At 33.8% G+C, this 24,924-nt stretch overlaps 1 protein-coding gene across 2 annotated transcripts in view; it reads right to left on the bottom strand.

Annotated features, from left to right (window-relative positions):
* LOC108741636 (RNA polymerase II elongation factor Ell) overlaps positions 1-24,924 on the bottom strand; it is a 55,561-nt gene that overhangs the window by 3,617 nt on the left and 27,020 nt on the right. Inside the window, exons 2-9 of one of the 2 annotated variants that reach the window (XM_025975797.1) lie at positions 24,799-24,846; positions 12,352-12,593; positions 10,083-10,382; positions 8,205-8,275; positions 7,985-8,135; positions 5,687-6,751; positions 3,880-4,051; positions 2,069-3,567 (exon numbers count right to left, since the gene is read on the bottom strand). In XM_025975797.1, the coding sequence (XP_025831582.1) occupies positions 3,409-3,567; positions 3,880-4,051; positions 5,687-6,751; positions 7,985-8,135; positions 8,205-8,275; positions 10,083-10,382; positions 12,352-12,593; positions 24,799-24,846 (2,208 nt within the window). In that variant the 3' untranslated portion in view covers positions 2,069-3,408. Of the gene's footprint in view, positions 1-2,068; positions 3,568-3,879; positions 4,052-5,686; positions 6,752-7,984; positions 8,136-8,204; positions 8,276-10,082; positions 10,383-12,351; positions 12,594-24,798; positions 24,847-24,924 lie in introns of those variants that run through there. The other variant, XM_025975798.1, reaches the window with a different exon arrangement.

The following is a 24,924-nucleotide window of genomic DNA, read 5'->3' as shown; positions in this document are numbered from 1 at the left end:
TATTTCTATATATAATATATTATTTTTTTCACATTTTCCTTGCGTTCGTTCGTTAAAAATGGCAAAAGACAACACGATACTTATCAAAATGCACAGGGCACTTGCACTGCTATGGGACATAGAACAATATTCATCTTTTCTTCTTTCTTTCGTTTTGATTATGTACATTGGCGGAATGAGCTCAGCGATCACAGTTACAAAATAGTACAGAATAATTAATAATTACAGTAATAGTAGTAGTAGTAGTAGTGATAATAACTAATTAATCATAATATATACGAAAACTACGCGAGTAAATACTCAGATAAATGATAAAGAAGTTGGCTCGTTCAAAACAGGAAAAATACTAAATAAAACGTAGGTACACAGAAAAACTTGGCTTTTCCTAGATGAAAAAAGAAATATCAACGTAATTGGCCATCGTCAGATATAAATAATTTTAGTAATTCGATAATTTTTGTATTTTTAATATTTTTCTCTAAAATTCTACTTGACGTTTGATGAAGTCTATTAATGTAAACTAAGGCGAGTACGTATTATAAGGGTTAAACTGTTTAGTACATTATTTAAACGTGTACCTATATTTTTATTTAGTTCCTCGGGCCGAAAGAAGTTCGGTTTCTCATCTATCTTATCTTCAGAAATGTGGTCATCCGGCTCGAAGGACCAAAAATTTTATCGTATAATCAAAAACAGACCAATACTGGTATTATTATTTTTGTTTCATTCAAAGTACTTAAAAAACGTATGACCAAAAAATATTCGGTGGTTGAAAATATTTTAATAATACCATATTACTCAAATTCTCCATAAAAACATGAACCGCATGTATATTTTTGCAATAAATGTCCACAAGTTAAGTTCTATCAAACCTTCTTTGCTTAAAATTATGTTTACTATTACTCTATTGATTTGTCTCTGACGGAAAAACAATTTTTAGATTAAATTCAACAGTTTTGATTAATTTCTTATAACCTTTACTGGTTCGCTAGTCAGCTTCTTGCGAATCATTTTTTAAATACGCTCAAACAAAGAAAATGCTTTTTAATGTTTCAAAAAGGGTTTAATATTGCAGACTCAATATTTGAAACATAAAGAATTTTTCTTTATTTAGGCTTAGCTAGTCAAGTATTACAGGTTTATTATAGGAACGTTAAATAGCAGACACAATTAATATATCTTTTTGGATTATCTTTCACAATTAACCTATTTTGAGAGCCAATCAATTTAATCATGGTAATAAAATATGTAATCGTAATCTTATTTTACGAATTAACAGAAAGTACAGCGTCGTACGAATGATTTTCTTAATGCATAAGTAACTAATTTTTTTTGTAGGTAGAACCACGATTTGAGAGTAATGAGAAAAATATCTATAGACTTTAAAACTGAAAAAAATAAGAATTTTTGATTGTATAACCAGTACATGAATTTTAAGTACAATTTTTTTTTGCAAATTTTGTTTTTGTTCAAATCTTGTTTTCACCATTTTTACATGCAGAATGGCGTCCTCATTAAGTAACGTGATATTAACTTTTTTATTTTTAAGTAACTTGCTAGTTTTGTTCCCTTTATTTACTATGAATCCGAGTGAGAAAGACCGATATATACGTAAGTAATCAACATTTCAAAAAAATTGTTATAAATGATAATTATCTTTAAAAGTTTGACGTTTTTGTGGATGTAGCTAAAGTGAAGCTAAACAAATAACGAAATTTTTATTTGATTTATAAAGACAAACGATTTCAAGTCAAATTATAATTAGTTATGTAAATTTATGTTAATTTTTGTCAGTTCCGTGATTTTATTTTAAACAAAATTTGATATTTCGCCAATTTTTTTTTACTTCTAGGAAAGCAGAAGATACATATAAAAATAGAAAAACAATTTCCTTTTTATATACTGTACGTTACTGACGACATGTAACCAATGGATTTATCTTTTAAAATATTTTTCATTGCAAAAATATCTTTCCATAATAAACATATAAAATAGCTTTAATCAAATATTTTTTTTTTGAAATCAACTTCTGTACGATTAATTAAACAAAAACAGTTTTATTTGTTAGCTTTAACAAGAATATTAAACAAAATTTGATACTTTACGATTAGCAAATAATTTAATTTATTTTTGTAAAATGCTGTCACCATTTTAGTAGTGAAGTTAATAATTCATAGGAAAAATTTTAAAAATTTTGCAAAACAAATTGTTATCATGATATACAATTTTATTGTATTTTATCTTTGTCTAATGTATCAAAGATTTTAACTCAATTTCTACGAATTCTACAAAACATGATATGTAAGACAGATGCAAAATTCACCGTCAAAAGACTACAATCGATATGAGTACAAAATGGCACCCGCAACGGTGCGATTAATAAGTTTTCTAAAAAACTTTTTTTATTATCCCTTGTAAGTAGTTAATCTAATAATTCATTATATTTAGGACCACTTTAATAGTTACACATAATTATTTTGGTGGTGCAATTTTTTTTTGTAGTTGTCAGTTGTTATTAATGATATATTATTTCATATTCAACGAAATCAACTTTTGTTTAGATTGTAGATTTAGACCAAAATAATTCGAGTAATCCTAAATATTATGAATGATTACAATAAGTTAAAGGAATAATAAAACTTTTTCTAGAAAACATATTTAAACTCACCGTCATGAGGGCCATTTTCAAATGTGGGTCGACCATAGACTATTTCTTGTAAAACTCGGCCTTTCTCACTAACGAAATAAGCAAATAGAAAATCCAGGATAGATATGCGTTTATTTAGCAGTCATTGTATAGATAGTAAATTAATTATCATTCGCTAAAAACAAATTTTTCTAAAAGTTCAAACCTAACCGTAACTATAACACTTGGTAAAATTACTTAGGGAAAATTAAAATAAAAAGACAGGGGGTCGCGAAACGAGCGTGTAGTTAACGTACGAATTAATGTAACATAAATCGTCGGGTGACTTAAAAGTTGGCCCCGTGCGAAGTTATTTGTTAACTCCGTCGCGGCATATCACAAATGGTAATTGAGCAAGACTGAGCTCCAACCCAACGAATTATAAAAACTGCACAACTATTAAAAAAAACTTAAACTCAACGTAAACAACATTCGATAATACATACACAAAACTCTGACTAACAATCAAAAAACAAACTACGGCGACGCGGTAAATTGGCAGCAACAGTAAAATAACATTACTGAAGTGTCATACTAATATTAACAGGAAGAAAATAAGTTCTTAAAAATATAAATAACAGTAGTAAGAAGGGTAGTGATGGTGATGTAACAAGTAGCGAAGATTTAGCTATAGTTATAGTAATAGTAGTACAAGGCGTATTTTGTCCATAGCAATGCTCATTGACGTCTTGGGCTGGTGGCCAATGGGCCTTCGCCCAAGGTCAGTACCTTTTTTCTGCATTTGTCTGGTCATACTCCAGCACCAGCCTCTTGATGTGCGACAATTTTTCGTGTAAATATTGGAATCGTCTTTTATCCCTCTGGTGACCCAAATCCTGCTTGTTTTCCCTGTACTCTTTTACTATTTGCTTTCTTATTTCCTGTAAAGATCAAAGAAAAAACCGTATTCCACCATCACATTCCTAATTCCATTATTAAAATATTGTTTTTATTGTTACAGATTTCTAATGAAGTCACTTGGGACTGGACTCTACTTTTGTTTCCTTCGAAAAAGGTAAGAACAATTTTAAAAGTTTTCATAAATTTGCCTATCAATTCTCATTCAAATTTGTTAACTGAAATAAATATCCTATACCATTTAAAGAAGACAATAAAGGCATTGAAATTCGACGAATTATTCCGAAATAAAATAATTATTGTTATAGTTTTATAAAATTTGAAAGTATTCCTACCTTGTACTTCGGACTGTGTTTGTCGGTTTGGCGAAGTCTTTCTTCCAGTTCAGCGAATCTTCTGGACACTTTTTCCACAACGGCATGAAGTTGCTTATATTCACTGTAATCAGCATTGAAGTCTGCCTTATACCTTCGCCGTTGATCCGAGTTTTTAATGGTGGTGTACTCACTGTTAACAACGAGAAAACAACATTGTACCTTTTTAAAAGCTCCATAAGGGCTTTAAAAAATATCTACTTGTCCTACAGAATATACAGGGTGTAACAGAAATATGTGCCGAGTTTTTGGAGGGTGTAACTAGATGCAATAAACAATCGCATGGCAACTTCGGCAGCGCGTGGTCAAGGGCAAAAAAACATTTTTAATAAAATCACAATCATTCACAATCCAAAGCCGGCCCTGTGCGTGAATGGGCAATGTAGGTGTCTATCGATTAGCGTAGTGCTATAAAAACTCTGCAGCTACGTGAATGGAGAATGTAAACATTTTCAATTATCGAACGTAGTACTACAAATAATGTTTAGACTAATTTAGATTTAGCACATCAGCCGCTTTATACTTGGTTTAAACGTTAAAACAATAAAAGGCTACTAGAGGTTGACTGTTAACATAAACACCTGAATCACACTTAATGTAATCTAACAAATAAACAATGCATGAGTAATAAATACAAAACAAATACTACATTGATCTTGGTAATCACCAGCTGATTGAGTGCAGCGTTGCGGGACGCATTTCTTTGCCAGGGCCCGAATTGCTCTACTTTCAACTACGTTTTTCACGAAAACTTTCGAACATATAAATATTTACTTAATTTTCATATTTTTTAGTGCTCTACCGCCTCTTGCAAGCTTGACGCTTATTTTTGTTACACCTTGTATACGCGATCCAATATTATAAAGCTTTTACATGTGAATGATAAATTAAACTTATGAGATGCGATTTTAACATAATCATTTTTATGTTAATATAAACTTAAACAGTTTCTTTACAGTTACATAAATTTATTAATGGGTTACACAAATGCATCTCCAAATCTAGACGACATCATTTATTAATTGAATTTTTGTTAGCTAGAATATGGAAAAAAGGAGACGTTAGACTGTTAAATTTAAGTTATTAGCTAACTCCTTAATAATTTTTGAACGTTAAAACGAAAACTTAAAAACTTATTTTTACGAGATTGAACAACTAAAAGTCTATAAAAAGCCGTGAGCATCTTGTTGAAAGTAAAATTATTATAGCAAAGCAATAGGTACTTTAACAACAAAACTGATTGACTTTAAAAGTTACTTTAACAAAAATATATGTAATAAAATAACTTATCAGTCAGTCCAAATGATAAGTAACAACTTACTGTTAATAATCAATTTTATGTACTGCTGTGACGTTTTACTTTAAGGAGATGAACGAACGTGTGCACAAGTGGACGAGAATTAAATGTACATGTAACCCAAAATAAAATGAAATATTAAACCTGGGACATTAAATTCCTAGGAACGTTGAGTATGCTCGCGAATGGTTAACGGCTCTGTACGTGTGCGAAAAGTTGATGGTGCTATGATGTTATAGGCCGATGCAAAAAAATTCATGATATAGGAAGGGTTAGAAACGACGAGGTATTGGAAAAAGTAGGAGAACATGGGGCGTTACAGAAGTCAAAAAGGAAAAAGAGAGATACTGTGCTAGAACAACTTCTGAGACATGAAGGGCTACTTAGAGACCTAGTTTAAGCAAAAACTGGAACTCAAATTGTATCTAAACTTATTATCGGGACATTAAAAGTAAATTTTAAGTAACTTACGTCAAATAATCCGGGAACTCCGGTGTGGGATCCACTTCAGCCAGGGTCTTTTGTTTTTGTACATCGGCAGGGGGTGGAGGAGGTCCTGAATCCGTTGCCGAAACTTGTTCAGCATGCCTCTGCAACGTTCCATTCACCTCTTGCGACTGTTGCTGCTGTTTTTTGGTGCTGCTGCTGTTGTTGTTGTTCGAATGAGTTTTGACGTAGTCCGCGTACTTGCTGCCGTTATTATTCGTTTGCGTCACAACCGCCGGCTCGTTCACCCGCACAACTTTATTATTCTCGTTCGCAACCACATTTGTTGGGGTGCCACCCCCGCCGCCTCCGCCTCCGCCTCCGCCACTACCACCGACAACCGAAGATGAACTAACAACGAATCCGTTCTTTTTGGGCGACTGCTTCGCACTACCGCCACTTACGGCGAGTAACGGTGACCCGCCACCGTTACTATTACCGTTACTGCCACCCCCGAAAGGCGATGACGACTTTTCACGACTAACACCAAAATTCAAACAACTACTGTTATTATTATTATTAATATTATGACTATCACAAGGCCGTTGTTTGTTGTTGTTAATGTTGTTGCTGTTGCTGTTACTGCTGCTACGCGAGACGGTAACAGGGGTCGAAACGTCAACCATGGTAGCGTCTATGTCTTCCTCATCGTCGTCGTCGTCTTCGCTAAGGTGGGGACCGAAACCGTTAGTTGGATATCCGTTATTGTTGTAGTAGTGACCGTTCGTCGAAGATGGCGTCAACGGCATTTCCCTGCTGCGAGGGTTCATGTTGCTTGCGTCCCGAGAATCGGTCACCGGTCGTCTTTGACTGTTATTTTCGACCGGTGACCTGCACACCACTTGCTCGGAGGGTTTGCGATAGTGAGAGATGCGTTGCCTTTTGGTGGGCAGGCCGTCGGCACCGTCGTAATAGCCGGGCCGTTTGGACGACGGGGTTGTTGATATGGGCGGTGGAGGTGAGCCTGGGTGTGTGCTGGTCGGTGACTGACCGCTGCCCGAACTACCACCGTCGCTACTGCCTGGCGGAGTAAGGTTCTGTGGTTTTCGTCTAAAAACAAAGAAGAAAAATTACAGTTAAACTAAAAATGAGAAACCTTGAGTCCTGTGTATCAAAAGAAAAAGCGAAACCTGTGTAGCATCACTCATGTGTCAGAAACCGTATCATTTTGACATTTATCCATATATTATGCCTTCTAACAGTCAGCGTAGCACAGAAAAATATTTTTTAAATATACGTGGCTGGTAGAATAAACGAAGTCCTGGATTCCCTGGTTCACATACTTTTAGTTTCATGAGAATAGGACAAAGGGCAAGATTTGTAGAAACATTAATTTTCATGTAACACTAGGTTTTTACCGCGGATTCGTTTTGATGTCAAAGATCATCGACGACCACATAAAACTAATTTTCCTATTCCTCCGGAACATTATTTTTTCTGGGTACAAGATACCCTACGTCCTTCTCTTTACTTCTAATAATATGTCTACAAAATTTCATGACATGTTTCGCCCGCGGCTTCGCTCACGTTGATGTCCTAAATACGTGTCAAAAACTATCGACGACCACATAAAACTAATTTTGTCTTTCCCTGAGGGAAAATATTTTCTTTCTGGATAAAAGGTCTCTATGTCCTTTTCTGTTTCCCTGACAATGTGTGTACAAAATTTCATGGTGGTCGATTGAATAGTTAAGGCGTGAAATGGTAGCAAACTCACATTAGCATTTATAATATTAGTTCTTCTGAAATATTACCAGGAATATCGGCCATGTAACGTTCGCTTATCTTTAAAATTATTGAAACTAAAGTAATTAATAGTTAAAAGGAGAGGATTTGAATCAAAATTTTGTATCAGATCACAGTGTTTCGGCAGTACGGAACGGAATCTTGTGCTTGCGAGACAAAATCCTTTTTCATAAAATAAATAAATTTTAACAAGTTAAAATTTTCACTTTGTAAAGAAATCTGCAGGTTACTAAGAAAAAAAGCTTTCACAATGGCAATTTCTTTTGATTATACATGCTCCAATTGTCGAGTAATCAATTGTAATAATAGTTTACAGTAATGCTTAAATGTGAACCTACATGTGACACCGACAGAGAATAAAACATTTCAAATATAAAATAAGGTTGATAATTTACAAGTTAATATATCCAAGATATCCTGAGAAAGAAGCTATTTTAAACTAGAATTGATACGTAACCAGGGTTAAACTTTTAGCACTTTTGTGTTACAGTTCGAAAGTAAGTTATAATCTGGCATGGTGGTGTCTAAATAGCTCACCTTTTCAGCGCTTGTCTTTCACTCTCTGTATAAAACGGCCAATCTTCCCTCACATCGTTCCACATAGCCCTGTTCAGGTGGTACGCGTTGTCTTTCATGTATGCAATCTGCTTTAAAATGGACGTCATGCTATGCTTCTCCCGCAAACCCTCTATAAAAATCAACGACATAACCATTAAGAACGTCGAACAAAATGATTTATTCATCGTTAAGGGCTTACCTCGTACGAGCCTTTCGTATAATTCGGGCTTTTTGAACGGTCTCAAGGCAAGAAGGTGAATCAAACGTTCTCTGAAAATTTTTTAACTGTAGACCATCTTAACTAGAATAGTACAGAGGAGGATGGAAAAAAGGGCGGAAGAACTATTAGGGGAAGATCAATTTGGGCTCAGAAGAAATAGAGGAACGATAGAGGCCATTCTACCTTTACGAGTAACAATAGAGAAAGATAGAAAAAAGAAAGAGTGCGTACATAGGATTTGTAGATTTAGAAAAATGAACAAGATGTTAAATATACTTAACGATGTAGGGATGAGTTATAGAGATAGAAGAGTGATACTTAGTTTATATAAGGAGCAACAGGAAGTTATAGAGCTGGAGCTGCAACGTAGAGAAGTACTTTTATATTAGGAAGGGAGTCAGACATGGATGCACACTGCCATCGCTACTTTTTATTCTATACATCGAAGACGCGATCAACATCATCAAAGACAGTGCAACTGTATGGACGAAAACTTAGAAGTGGCTGATTTTAGATATCTAGGAAGTTAGATAAGTGAGGATGGAAGGAGTAGTAGGGATATAAAGCAAAGAATAGCGCAGGGTCGTGTCACCTTTAATAAAAAGAAGTCACTTCTATGCTCGCGAACCGTTAATTTAGAAATTCGAAAAAGGTTGTTAAAGGTGTATGTTTGGAGCACGGCGTTGTACGGGTGCGAAACATGGAGAGTGGGAGCGGCGGAAAAGAAAAGGTTATGGGGTGTTATAGGCGGATGATGAGGATATCGTGGGTAGAAACGGTTAGAAATGAAGAAATATTGGAAAGAATATGAGAACAGAGGACTCTATGGAAGACAATAAAAAATAGGCGAGATAGGTTGGTAGGACACCTTCTTAGGCATGAAGGTCTAGTCAGAGACATATTAGAGGCAGAAACAGGAGTTAGGAGGGGTAGAGTAGCGTAGACCTAGATTAGATTACTGTTCGCAAATAGTTAAGGATGTGAGCTGTTCTAGTTTTAGGGAAATGCGAAGATTAGCTCAGGATAGGAAGGAGTGGAGGTGCGTGTCCAACCAGTTTAAAGACTGACGACCTTATGATGATGAATGACAGTGTCTGGCATTTACACTGTAAGTAGTTTATAGATATTAGTGTTTTAGAAGAAATCGACAACACTGATTACAAGTAATTTGGTATTAAACATAATCGTCTGGTAAATTTCTGAAGACAGCCGTTTTGCTTACGAAATCATCGACCAAATTAACGACATATGTATTTATTTTAGGAAGCTATAAAACAGCTATTGCCTGTTCCTACTAGATATGATTCTATATTTAAGATCAGTTGGTATAAATGAACAGTAACTCCCACAACCATTCAACTATCGAACTGAAATTAGTTGCAGCAAAGCCGTAGAAGTGATGTAAATACAAAAAACTAATTAGAAATAAAAACGTAACTACACCACAAATAAAAAAGTTGTAAAAGAACTATTCATACATTCGTGCAAGAAATATCGAGAGAGTTATACGACCTATCATCATTATTACTGTCATTGACAGGTCAAGCAAATGAAAGAAACAAAAACATGCTAATTCAGCACTAATTTGATTTTTTAATGAGATGGTTAACAATAAAAGACGTAAGCGGTTGATTAATGTTTACATTTAGAATCTATTCGTAGCACATTGCGTAACAAGGCGCTGGTGATAAACACTTTCTTGTATTTTGGCTTTTCAGCGAACAAAGCCATTGTGCAATTCAACTGATCGTGGAAAACTTTTCTTTTAATACTTTTTCCGAACCGAAATTGTGACAGGAGAAATACAAGCATAGTAGTAAGGAAAAAAGGTAACGTTAAAGATATACGACCACCTACTTGATTGGTCTTCGCATAATCTCAGGCATGGAGGGTTTATTTTGCAAAGGACGGGAATTGTTGGCGTAACTGCTTCCCAAGCCGTTGGTCAAACCGTTGCTATTCGCGTATAATGGCGGAGTCTTGGAGTTCAGATTTGTTTGGTTCGGCGATTTGAGCAGACTTTCCCGAATAGGGGGTGCATCCCTCCGCGAAGACGGGGGCGGCACTGCCGTGGTTGACGACACGGTCCGTCCTGGCAGTTGCTTCACCTTAACCTTCCTACCTATGTCATTCTGGTTCGGTTTAATTTCTCTTGTGCTGGAAACAAAACCGAACTTTAGAAAACGTTACTTAATAAAAACTTCTTAAAATTCAAATTACACTTCTTTTATCATTATTTAATCATGATATTATGTACGAGAAATGCTTGGTTACTTTTGTACCATACTGTACATTATGTTCGAAAAACCCTATTTTCGTAAATATAGTAGTTAGGTATTTTACCATTTACAGAATAGTTATGAATATTTTGATATTCTGTTACGATAACTTAATAAACAATTCTATTATTGTTTTTATAAATAATTTTTTTTTCGGTCTACTTTTAACAATGCACAAAAAGACTTCCTAACAAATGATAACTCATAAAATATCGACAAATGCGATTAGGTTTACAAAACAGTAACTTATCAATGAAATAAATCAAGAGATAAACCAAAAACCAAACCAAATGTAGATATACGAAGACGCAATAAAAAATAAATAACAAACTCAAAATAACAGATAGTGTTTAGAAGTAACAAATATTAATTTCAAGGAAAAACACCACGCAAAGGACAACCAATCGTAAAATATTACATGTGGAAAATAAGTACATCTATTAACTAAGTACATATTCACCGTAAAATTTACTTTACATATATGGTAGCGAAATGGATTCACGTCAACAGGATTCTTAACTTGGGTTTTGTCAATATTATAAACATTGTGTATTAATAGATTTTTTTATGCGAACAAAACATATTTATTCTTACAATTAGGTCGAATAACTGTCTAAAATTAGGGTAATGTATTAAACACTTCTGTATAGCGCCGCGTTCTCTTGAATGCATACATGAACAATGAACTTTGATAGAATTTATTAGGAGCTTTAGTTTTAGTAAGAAGTTTTAATGTTGTTTAAATACAGTAGGTACCTTTTTTTCGGATTTTTTTTTATTTCTCAGTGGATACGGAGTAAATCTATTAATTTACAATCGAGATACATAAACGACAGTCCTAGTTCTTCAGGCTTAATAATTCTGTTCATGTGAGTTCTTGGTTTTTTTAAATGAATTGGAACCGAAAATAGGGATCTTTAGATTTTTCTGTTTATTTCGACTTTTTTTCCCATGCCTCATATAAAACTTCTCAACAAAGGATCCCGCTAGATCCTTACAGAAAATAGTCCTTTGTCAAATGATCTATAGTTTATACGACACATGGAAACTAAAAGTGAAGTTGTAACAAAACGTTGGCCGATTCATATACAAAAAGATGAGTTTTTACGATTTGGCGCCTAGTGAGTCTTTTAATCAACTCGTCGAGAACTATCAGAATCCAAAGTTTCAGAGTTTGACAGAGAGCCATTTTCCGTATGGATCTAGAGGAGCCTTTTCCCAAACCGAGCGGCATGGCCTAGAGGTCTAGACCATTGCTTAGCATTCGGGAGGACGCCGGTTCGATTCCGGGTCCGTCTGCCTTGGTCCAAGTTTTTCTGTGGTTTCCTTGGATCACTTAGGCAAATGCTGGGGCAGTAATATTCCACAGATAATCTTTCATTCTCTTCTGTCTTCATTTCGTCCGTCTCAACTTTCTCACCCGAACCACCACCCACCCATTCCCACGATTCCTGAAAGCAGGCTGAAGAGGGCCTTTCGCCCTACCTTCCGGCGTAGTCCGGAGGGACTGCCCGCCCACCAACATAACTGGCTGGTGGGAATGAAACACCCAAAGAAAGAACCTTTTCCCAAGTATGTTCGTTTATCACACGTGTTTCGCCAACTTTGTAGTAATTAGGGTGAGTCTATTTTTTAGTGTATTTGTTCCTTTACCACACTGCCCAATTCCCACCCGGAATGGAAGTAAATATTACAGAGTTGCAATTTGACATTTGCAACATCATGGGACCCAAACAAGCATTAAAAAAAATATTTCCCAAAATGGTTTCGACGACCAAAATTCAATTTAATCGAGGACATATTTCATTATGAAATGGCTGACATAGTAGCGAATTAATGAAACTTACCATTTATTTTTGTGATTCTCTTCCGCGACTGTCATTCGGTGTCTCGTAGCTTCATAGACGTCTTCGTTGGCGTGTATTCGAATTTTGTGTGGAATAGCCCCGAGAGCTTCCAGAGCTCCCCTCGGTGCGGCTGATTGTTTAATGCATTCGAAACTGCCCCCCGGGCCTTCCATATCAGCCGTACTCGACATCGAGAAATTGAACATTGTGCAGCCATTTTGAAGTGACGGAAAGGACAATTTCTGTAACAAGGGGAGGAAAAATTTTCAGTTTTTTCTCATAAAATTATCATCATCATCTCTTTTCTATTATGAGCTAAAATTCGCATTTCCCTAAAACTAGAACAACCCACATCCTTAACTATTTGCGAACAATAATCTATCCTACGTCTACCTCTACCCCTCCTAACTCCTCTTTCTGTCTCTAATATGTCTCCGACTAGACCTTCATGCCTGAGAAGGAGTCCTACCAATCTATCTCGCCTATTTTTTATTGTCTTCCATAGAGTCCTCTGTGTTGAGACTGGTAATCGCAACTCTGACACTCTGTTTTCTTATTCTTTCTAATACCTCTATAAAATTATACAAAAAAATAAAAACTAGTTTTTCCTAGACAAATGGCGTTTTAACCGAAATCGGGTCTTTAGAGTAATATACGTATGTACCTATCGTTATCAAGTGTTATACTTGTTGAACTATTCTATGAAAGTCATACAGTTGAATTTTGTTAATTTAATGGAAACCGGTTTGTTTATGTTTCTAAGAAAATTATTCCCAAAAAAGCAATGAAATAAACGAATTTTTGGTACGACGTACGACCGTCATGGCATACGAACAATCCTTAAAAAATATGTGTAGTTTCTTTCGTTGCCAACACGATAGAAAACTGGTATAGGTATAATTATTATTATTACGTTAAAGTTGCAATGTGTTTTACGGGCAGACAGACGGACCCACCATGTACGAGAAACGTATTTTTTGGGTAATTGGCCTTGGAATTTGCAACGACTGACGTGCAGCAGCGGTAGCGGCAATCGCTATGTTAGAAAGTGAAACTTGATTAGAAAGGCTAACGTGAAATATCTTTCGAGTAGAACCGAGAAATATTTATGTAAGTTATTACTGCTGAAAGACATGATTTTACTTCTGCTACAAAGAACGATGCAATCAGATGGACAGACAGTCGGACGCTTTTTCAAACCATTAACTATTCTACGTACATGTCAAAAATGATTTTAAGCTCGCATCTAATAAAAGCTTGCGGACTTTGTAATTAGTTTGGAACGATGACGAAACCCATTTAATTAAGATTGATTAAAAACAAAATTAGATGACGTACATTTCAAAATCTGATAATTCAAAGAGGGGTCCCGTTAAGTCAAGTGGGTGGTTGGATTAAAACGAAATTTGTTGATTATTTTATATTAGCTAACGACAATCTGCTTCGCTGGGTTTACATTCTCACTTAGTCTAAACGGCTGTTCTGTAGTCAATTCGGACATCAAATTGGAAAAATCTTTAACATTTCAGGAGATTCCACAAATGTTTTCCAGAATACTTCAAAAGAAATTTGAGAAAATGCCTGAATTTAGTGTCAGAACTCAAATGGTCCTCAAACATTCCAGAATGCTCTCGATTTTTCTAGTTCAACCCAGAACATTCTACTTGAGGACAATTTTGGAGAATATTTCAGTAGAGGACAACGCTAGAAACATTCAAGAACATTCCACTACATTCACACTTATTTTAAACTGGGTTTGGTGGTCGATGGTCGACCCAAAAACCGGACAACAGGTGAAAATTTAAACTTCAGATTTAGAACACCTTGGTCGAGATAGGAAACTGGTTACTTCACATATTAACCATCAAATGTGCTATTCTACACCACTAGAGACACGCCAACATAGCTATATTCTATAAAATAACCATATAAACACATTACAAAAGGCAAGTGTTCAAAAAACTTAATGGTAATTAGTCGAAATGATGGAAGTAACTGCACCAACAAATCCCCATGTTTATGTTTATTAAACGTATTGATGCATTTAATATGCAATTTGTATTTAAGTGGCATGTTTAAGCGCGACGATCTAATTATAATACAACAAAAAAGATAATTCATGAATTAATATTTTATGTATTGAATTAAATGTTACTATACACATGTTTTGTACAATTACATTAACACGTATCATACGTATTCATTATTGTTATATAACATATGTAGTACATACACTAGGTGCAAAATCACGAATTCGTTCGCGTAAAAAGCAGAATCTCGATAATAATTGTGCAAAATGGTGGCATCATAAATCATAATCATTATAATTGCTGTCATATACTTTAATGACAGTAGGCGTTGATACAATACTGTAATTAACACAAATGTGTATTCATGTACAGTATATATACGATATACAGGGAGTTCAAATATAAAAGGAAAAATTTTTAATTAGTTATCATAGAATAAACCCCATGAGTAATAAATTCTTCATGGTATACACTATCTTAAGTTTTAAAGATTATTGCAAAAAACAAAATGTTCAATAAATCAAAAAGTGCAATTTCGATCTAATTTGTAGTCGATGAATTGATACTAGCAAATGAAAAGAAAAATAAATATATACCTAATAAAAAATGTTTACAGGTTTATGATAAATCATTCTATTTCAGGAGAGATGCCTTAAATCATTTTCGACTCTAAGCACGTACTACTTAAAGCATGTCAAGAAGCAAATCAAAAAATCTTATGTTGCAGTTCGGCAAAAGTGAGTTGCACAAAATGTTTTTTCTTTTTATTTTGATCGTCGACTACTGTATTTCGTATAATTATAAATTAATAATCCTAACTTTACGACAAATTTTATTTATTTATATTATGTAACTCCTTATGCTTATGCATATTATGGTTCTAATGCGTCGAAAAAGTTTTTATATGTATGCCTACTAACTCTGAGAAAGATTTTCCGAATGACGTGTTTTACTATATTATAACGACAATAACAGTTTGTAAATAATGTTGGTTAATATTATTTAGTTGCATTTACTCTATTTCGGTCAAGGAAAATTAAAAATGTGGGCCATGGGTAATCGAAGAGGAGAAGTTTTTCATTGTTGATAATGAACTCGAGTGGGAAGGTTCGCGCAATTGTAGCAACACAATTTGCGTCACTATGTAAAATTTGTTGACGCACTTCATTAATCTTTTTTTTTTTTTACTAAACGGAACGGTAATAATACCACTTCTCGCGCGGTTACAATTATTGTCTCTCCTGTTTGAAAATTAATAAGTTCTAAATTATATCAAGGTTTTGACTATTTCCGTAGATGACATTATTTTTAGAAATGGTTGATTCCGTCCCAATTTGGTACCGTTTTCTACTGTACTTTACATATGCCTACCACAACCTAACGATTTCGTCAGTGGACATTTAGTGTAAATTAGGGTGTCCGGTTTGGATCCGGTAGCCGGCGGATTCAACACTTTTTTTTAGGATCCGGCCGGGTACCAGATAATGACGTCAGGTAGTCGACAGTGCTGGAAAGCCTGCCAGAACAAAGACATGAACCATTAACCGTAGTGATTTTGCGGGGAATCCGGCACAGCTAATACTGGGCACCCGGTTATCCGGCACCCGGCAAAATTACTATCCGGTGCATCTCTAGTTTAAGTTACTCCTTATTTTTTTACTGCTGATTCAACGGTTAAAAAAAAAAGAATGAGTATAATATTGGGAACGGTGTCTCGTTACGATTAAAGTATATGTATTATTTAATATGTAAAAATAGTAATCAATACGTATTAATTTTGTGGTTGTGAAAGAATTGGGGCGGAAGTGATCATCTACTTAATTACAGAGGACGCAAGTTGTACATAAAAGTTGAATTGGTAAAGTAACCGAGTGGCATGGCGTAGAGGTTTAGACCATTGCTTAGCGTTCGGGAGGACGCCGGTTCGATTCCGGGTGCGTCTGCCTTGGTTCAGGTTATTCTGTGGTTTCCTTGGATCACTTATTAAAAAATGGGAATATCGTTTATTAGACGTTATTCCGTTATGTCAAATACACAAATTTCCTTTGCAAACCTACTTACGTCTGGAACTATAGATACGTAGCACATTATTACATAGTGATTAGTAATATGAATTAACGTAATCCAGATTCTATTCGTATTACTTTCTAACCATTTTCTTTGTTTTGATGTAAGAGAAAGCTTGTTTAGATGACTGATGATTCGGACGGGATTTGAGCAAAGTTATTAATTAAAGTTTCTGCGAAAGACTAAACATTCCTTTGCTTCGGTGGTTTAGATTTTGGTCGAATTTAAGTAGTACCTCTTAATGCTTTTTGAATGCCATTGAGGCTAATATTGCAATATAGCGAGATGGTGTCTACAATATATTACGATATAAAATGAATCTTTCTGTTTATTACTAGTTGACAATTTCAATTGAAACTTTGAAATTACTTTTTGTATGGTTTAAATAAAAAAAAGCAAATCTATGGGGCCTTTTTTTAAAATGGAAATTATTCGCTTTTGCATTCTTTACGACTGATCTGTTTAATTTGTGATCATTTTGGTGGTTGCATTTTAAATAAATGTAATTATCGTACCTATGTACCTCACGACTCGTTTCGTAATAATGTCCATGCAAAACAGACAATTCAGGTAAAGAATTGCATTTTGCAATGCGCCCAGTTAAATAAGTATAACGTAGTATACGTATTAATTGTGTAAAATTGCGAAAATTCCAATCGGCGTTAGTAATCATGAAATAACACCTCAACATTATACAATAATATGGTATAATTGGTATAGTTAATGTGCAAACAATAATACGTATAGGTACGCTTAATCAGTTTTCTACTGCAACAATTTCTTTTTAATAAATTATTTTCGTATTGTCTAAAGATAAAAATTGTAATGTAGTACAAGAAGTCGCTTAAAGAGTAAAAGTTACAAAGCGTCTATTGAAATCGATATGTTGCAATAATGTCTTCGCAAAGTGCAGACAATGATCACCTTACAGTTGCGTCATTTACTTGGACATTTCTTTGTCCAATCAATCTTTCATATACTACCTAAAATTAAGTAATCGGTAGGAAATGTAAGAGTAAGTAATAAACAACACTATCTTTCATATCTATTTGTGTATATACCTATATATTTTTAAGTTCTACCAAACGCTAGTATTAGTGTGGTAATAAATTAATAATTTTTTTCTTGCTTCTTCTTAAATGCTAAATATTTACATAAACGTAAGAAAATCATCAATAATAATAGTAAAACAACATAATTTTCTCTTATTTTACACCAGTGACATTTTCTATTGGAAAGATAGTAATATAGTGGAATTCGTTTATCATGACTCCGCTTATATTGACCAACCGCTTAATATGAAGTAATTGCAGTGTTAACTTTGGTTTTCATATTCAATTCTCTATAGGAAACTTTGAATATACTGACGCCGTTTAATATGACATATCGTTTATTATGATTGATTCTCAAGAAATTATAACCGGCTATAGTGACCCAAATGATTAATAATAACATTTTCGCTCATTTTTCTGACCCTTATTATGTATAATGATATTCCAATTCATCGTTCTTTTTCTGTTTTTGTTAATATATTCAATTTGTAATTTTTCTATCTATTAAACTAATTAACTAACCAAAATAGAAAGTTGTTTATTTTCTAAGAATATGTTTTGTATGACGCCCGCTTAGTACGACGTGTTTAGTCATTTCCTTTCGATGTCATAATAAGCGGATTCACTACTTTTTCAAACAAAATTGATACCATACTGGGCTCTTACACGATACAATCTCCAAAATAACATTCAGTAGATACCTAATCGTTAAATAATAAATTTTGAGAAGCAAAAGTAGAAATTCTAATAAAATCATAAAACAAAACGAAAATAATGAGTAACACATTTTAAAACTAAAATCTACATGTAGTAGACACCAAAGTAATTACTTAAAACTAAGAAACTACTTAACAACATCTATGGTAGTGAATTAATTATTAATTTAGAAAACACATTTGCAAATTCCACTGGATCTGTTTGACCCTTTTAGGTGTTTGCACAAGAAACCGTAGGATAATAACGAATAATATCAAAACCCGTGAATTTAACCGTAACTGTAACCGCTGCAACTAATTTTTAACTAAAAGCTGTGTTCAGAGATTTTTCACATAGTTTACATAAATATTTCAGAAATTAGAGAGGAGCGCCGCTTTGTTAACAACTATCAGCAAATATCCCGTGATGAAAGGATAAAATTTGAAGTGTATAATTTTCTTATTACTTCTTTTACAATTAATATTTTTTTTTTCCGAGTGAATGCTAGTTTCATTTCGCATCAGACGCTAAAAAACTTTCTCGATCTGATCGCGAGGTCGTCGTCCGAAGCAAGTCTTCGACTGGTGCAGGGGAGTAGAAACCCTGCATCTCGAAACCAATATTCTACGATCTGTACATTTAATAGAATATCATTACGGTCGATTAATCTTTTTCTATAATCGACGACTACATAGTGCGAAATCAAAAAAACATTGGTAACACTGTATTTGTCCACATAACAGTATTCACGTGCTCTTCTGTGACTCACTGTACATATTTTCTTTCGCCAATTTTTTATGGCGTTACATGATATACAGTTAGCCACTTGCTACCGAATAAAATGTCTGAATTGTAACAGTACTGTACGATGAGAATACTAAATAATCAAAATTACCATCTGACACAGATATCTAGATATAGGTGTCCTATTATTATGCTTTTAATAACGAATAAAACGACGGCTTTGTTATTAGTGGAACACAACGAATGCTAGCTTTTTTTTTTCAACTCATTAACATCTTTATTACTTTCATAAAGCGTAAGTTCGTTTCACAGAAATAATAATGGGATGTTTAGTTAATTTGTCTAAATGACACACAATTAGCGGTAAAATAATAAAAACTGAACGCTGGTAACACACTACGATTAATGTATGCACATGTAATCAACCCATATCAATAATTATATAAATAAATACATACTTTCTATATTTAACAAGGATGTGCAGTTGTGACTCCAACCCTGTATATAAAAAATTATTCCGAAACAATCTAAATCTAACCTAATCTATCCTACCTAATTCTGTTGTAAAATGGGTCAATGGTCAATTTCTCCGCGGTGGGGGAGGTGCCTTTCGAAAGATCTTGACCTATGCTTTACCAAAAGGTATCATTTGAGACCCACAATTCAATGGATTTATTAAAATTTCAATCTAATATTCTTGAGTCTTTTTGATTACAATTTTATTTATTTATATTATGTAACTCCTTATGCTTATGCATATTATGGTTCTAATGCGTCGAAAAAGTTTTTATATGTATGCCTACTAACTCTGAGAAAGATTTTCCGAATGACGTGTTTTACTATATTATAACGACAATAACAGTTTGTAAATAATGTTGGTTAATATTATTTAGTTGCATTTACTCTATTTCGGTCAAGGAAAATTAAAAATGTGGGCCATGGGTAATCGAAGAGGAGAAGTTTTTCATTGTTGATAATGAACTCGAGTGGGAAGGTTCGCGCAATTGTAGCAACACAATTTGCGTCACTATGTAAAATTTGTTGACGCACTTCATTAATCTTTTTTTTTTTTACTAAACGGAACGGTAATAATACCACTTCTCGCGCGGTTACAATTATTGTCTCTCCTGTTTGAAAATTAATAAGTTCTACATTATATCAAGGTTTTGACTATTTCCGTAGATGACATTATTTTTAGAAATGGTTGATTCCGTCCCAATTTGGTACCGTTTTCTACTGTACTTTACATATGCCTACCACAACCTAACGATTTCGTCAGTGGACATTTAGTGTAAATTAGGGTGTCCGGTTTGGATCCGGTAGCCGGCGGATTCAACACTTTTTTTTAGGATCCGGCCGGGTACCAGATAATGACGTCAGGTAGTCGACAGTGCTGGAAAGCCTGCCAGAACAAAGACATGAACCATTAACCGTAGTGATTTTGCGGGGAATCCGGCACAGCTAATACTGGGCACCCGGTTATCCGGCACCCGGCAAAATTACTATCCGGTGCATCTCTAGTTTAAGTTACTCCTTATTTTTTTACTGCTGATTCAACGGTTAAAAAAAAAAGAATGAGTATAATATTGGGAACGGTGTCTCGTTACGATTAAAGTATATGTATTATTTAATATGTAAAAATAGTAATCAATACGTATTAATTTTGTGGTTGTGAAAGAATTGGGGCGGAAGTGATCATCTACTTAATTACAGAGGACGCAAGTTGTACATAAAAGTTGAATTGGTAAAGTAACCGAGTGGCATGGCGTAGAGGTTTAGACCATTGCTTAGCGTTCGGGAGGACGCCGGTTCGATTCCGGGTGCGTCTGCCTTGGTTCAGGTTATTCTGTGGTTTCCTTGGATCACTTATTAAAAAATGGGAATATCGTTTATTAGACGTTATTCCGTTATGTCAAATACACAAATTTCCTTTGCAAACCTACTTACGTCTGGAACTATAGATACGTAGCACATTATTACATAGTGATTAGTAATATGAATTAACGTAATCCAGATTCTATTCGTATTACTTTCTAACCATTTTCTTTGTTTTGATGTAAGAGAAAGCTTGTTTAGATGACTGATGATTCGGACGGGATTTGAGCAAAGTTATTAATTAAAGTTTCTGCGAAAGACTAAACATTCCTTTGCTTCGGTGGTTTAGATTTTGGTCGAATTTAAGTAGTACCTCTTAATGCTTTTTGAATGCCATTGAGGCTAATATTGCAATATAGCGAGATGGTGTCTACAATATATTACGATATAAAATGAATCTTTCTGTTTATTACTAGTTGACAATTTCAATTGAAACTTTGAAATTACTTTTTGTATGGTTTAAATAAAAAAAAGCAAATCTATGGGGCCTTTTTTTAAAATGGAAATTATTCGCTTTTGCATTCTTTACGACTGATCTGTTTAATTTGTGATCATTTTGGTGGTTGCATTTTAAATAAATGTAATTATCGTACCTATGTACCTCACGACTCGTTTCGTAATAATGTCCATGCAAAACAGACAATTCAGGTAAAGAATTGCATTTTGCAATGCGCCCAGTTAAATAAGTATAACGTAGTATACGTATTAATTGTGTAAAATTGCGAAAATTCCAATCGGCGTTAGTAATCATGAAATAACACCTCAACATTATACAATAATATGGTATAATTGGTATAGTTAATGTGCAAACAATAATACGTATAGGTACGCTTAATCAGTTTTCTACTGCAACAATTTCTTTTTAATAAATTATTTTCGTATTGTCTAAAGATAAAAATTGTAATGTAGTACAAGAAGTCGCTTAAAGAGTAAAAGTTACAAAGCGTCTATTGAAATCGATATGTTGCAATAATGTCTTCGCAAAGTGCAGACAATGATCACCTTACAGTTGCGTCATTTACTTGGACATTTCTTTGTCCAATCAATCTTTCATATACTACCTAAAATTAAGTAATCGGTAGGAAATGTAAGAGTAAGTAATAAACAACACTATCTTTCATATCTATTTGTGTATATACCTATATATTTTTAAGTTCTACCAAACGCTAGTATTAGTGTGGTAATAAATTAATAATTTTTTTCTTGCTTCTTCTTAAATGCTAAATATTTACATAAACGTAAGAAAATCATCAATAATAATAGTAAAACAACATAATTTTCTCTTATTTTACACCAGTGACATTTTCTATTGGAAAGATAGTAATATAGTGGAATTCGTTTATCATGACTCCGCTTATATTGACCAACCGCTTAATATGAAGTAATTGCAGTGTTAACTTTGGTTTTCATATTCAATTCTCTATAGGAAACTTTGAATATACTGACGCCGTTTAATATGACATATCGTTTATTATGATTGATTCTCAAGAAATTATAACCGGCTATAGTGACCCAAATGATTAATAATAACATTTTCGCTCATTTTTCTGACCCTTATTATGTATAATGATATTCCAATTCATCGTTCTTTTTCTGTTTTTGTTAATATATTCAATTTGTAATTTTTCTATCTATTAAACTAATTAACTAACCAAAATAGAAAGTTGTTTATTTTCTAAGAATATGTTTTGTATGACGCCCGCTTAGTACGACGTGTTTAGTCATTTCCTTTCGATGTCATAATAAGCGGATTCACTACTTTTTCAAACAAAATTGATACCATACTGGGCTCTTACACGATACAATCTCCAAAATAACATTCAGTAGATACCTAATCGTTAAATAATAAATTTTGAGAAGCAAAAGTAGAAATTCTAATAAAATCATAAAACAAAACGAAAATAATGAGTANGCCTTAAATGGAACGCCTCAGAGCGAGGTAACGCCGCATGAGTCATGTTTTTTCGTGCGTGCAGCCGGCTCCATCGAATTATAAGACGTTGTCACGTCAAAAAAGTTGAATATGAACATGCATCTCCATGGGCAATCGAAAACCAACATTTCGTCCAAAGGAAATTTGAACAGAGAAATATAACAGGAATTTTTAGAAAATTATTTACTTCTGTAACTTGAGGAGATTTATCTTCGAATAAGCAGGACAATCTTCTATTTACTTAATGGTGTCACTAATTTCTTCAACGAATGGTATCCAAATCAATGGATAATAGGTTGTAGTGGCCCCATTGTTCGACCACCGCGATCTCCAGATCTCAACCCATCATCATCGTAAGGTCGTCAGTCCTAAGACTGGTTGGACACGCACTTCCACTCTTTCCTATCCTGAGCTAATTTTCGCATTTCCCTAAAACTAGAACAACCCATATCTAGGTCTACCTCTACCCCTTCTAACTTTCGTTTCTGCCCCTAATATGCCTGACTAGACGTTCGTACCTGTTCAAAGGGAAAGCCTTGATAATGGAGAGCAACTTATCCAGAAGATTCACACAGCATTTTATAGCAGCTTTAAAATTGTCTTACTAAAACACCCTCTCCCTTTTAACTTGAATATTTTGATTTCTCTAACTCGATATATCCGAAAAGAAAACCAAAAGATTGGATGATAACAAGCAATCGGTTGGCTTAATTGGAATTTATTTTAGCTTTTCTAATTTCTAAATTACTACATTTTTTTTTTTTATAAAAAGTTTAAATAGCTTCTCAAATATCTAAAATCGGCCATTTTTAGTTTTGTTTCTAATTTTTATCTTAGCCATGACCTTACTTTCACCATTTTATACACATCAATATTTTTGTTTAATTTCTATTTATTTTCATTCAATCCTCTACCGTCAATACCGCTACCATTACGATTAAACATCTATGACTTAAGAGTGATATAAATTTGCGTTTTTGTGCAAAACCGAATGTTTATGTAGGAAAATTTTACTAATATAATCATTAATTCACGTGTCGAAATCCAGCAAAGGTCACATCAAATGTTTAAACTTCAAGACCATTTAATAACAATAATATACGCCATATTGTACGTACATACTACATGGAACTATTTATCATTTTTAGAGAGTCGCCTTGAATAAAATTAACTAACCAATTTTCTAAATAAAATTATTGGGAATTACTCAACCGGTTTTGCTTAATTAATTAATAAACAATTAAGAGAGTATAAAGTTGTTGTTAAAATCAATTTCTGTTTTGTCATTTTTTTTTACAGTAACCGCAATTGTATACATTTAATAAAAAAAACGGACAAATGGACACACGAGTGATTCTATAAGGGTTCCATTTTTCATTGACATACGGAACCCTGAGAAAATTAATTGAGATGTACAAATTAATTTTTTCTTTTGATTTTGATACGTCCTTTTATGTAAGTCTCAAAAATATTTAATCAAACATTTGTATTACTTGTGGGGTCTGTTTTGAATGCATGAATGGCTTAGACTCTCACTCATTGTCAGTAAAAACCCCAGCAATTACTTATAGCAGACTGTTTTAAATAAGTTAGTATCTAGAAATACTAGAATTAAGGAAAATGTAGGTTACATAAAAACCACTTAGCAATAATAAATTACTGTTCATTTAGTTCTTTGCTTCATAAATATACTTTGGTACTACACTTATTTAAGTGAATAATGAAAAACACTCCGTATACAAAGACGTTTATTTAACCAAAAGAAGAAGGAAGCTGACTATAACTTTCTAGGGGGTTGTATTTTATAAGTCCTAAGTTAATAAGGAGGTGGCAACCCTGCTTTTATGCCTATTTTAATATGTAGCATATGTATACTGCATGTTTTAAATTGAAGAAAAAGATAACATTAGCGCCCCTAGCGGAAAAACTCGCCATGAAATGGAAAATTGTCCCATAAAAACATTATTCAGGGATTTCACTTCTCGAAGAAAAAAGCATTAGAATTGTTTTGATTTTTTTCAGTAGGCGGATAAAAAGAAAAGTCACTTACCCCTTCATTTCCTACGAACTTTATCGTGGGATTCTGACTTAGTTTACTCTGAAAATAAGAAGAAAATCAATTATCACATATTAACAGAAAAACAAACAACAGGTCAATTAATTTCTTTTTTTTTTT

This window comes from Agrilus planipennis, unplaced genomic scaffold, assembly GCF_000699045.2.
Source record: "Agrilus planipennis isolate EAB-ADULT unplaced genomic scaffold, Apla_2.0 scaffold259, whole genome shotgun sequence".
NCBI classification, from domain to species: domain Eukaryota; kingdom Metazoa; phylum Arthropoda; class Insecta; order Coleoptera; family Buprestidae; genus Agrilus; species Agrilus planipennis.
The sequence above is the reverse complement of the archived record's forward strand: the minus strand, read 5'-3'. Positions and strand labels throughout refer to the sequence as shown.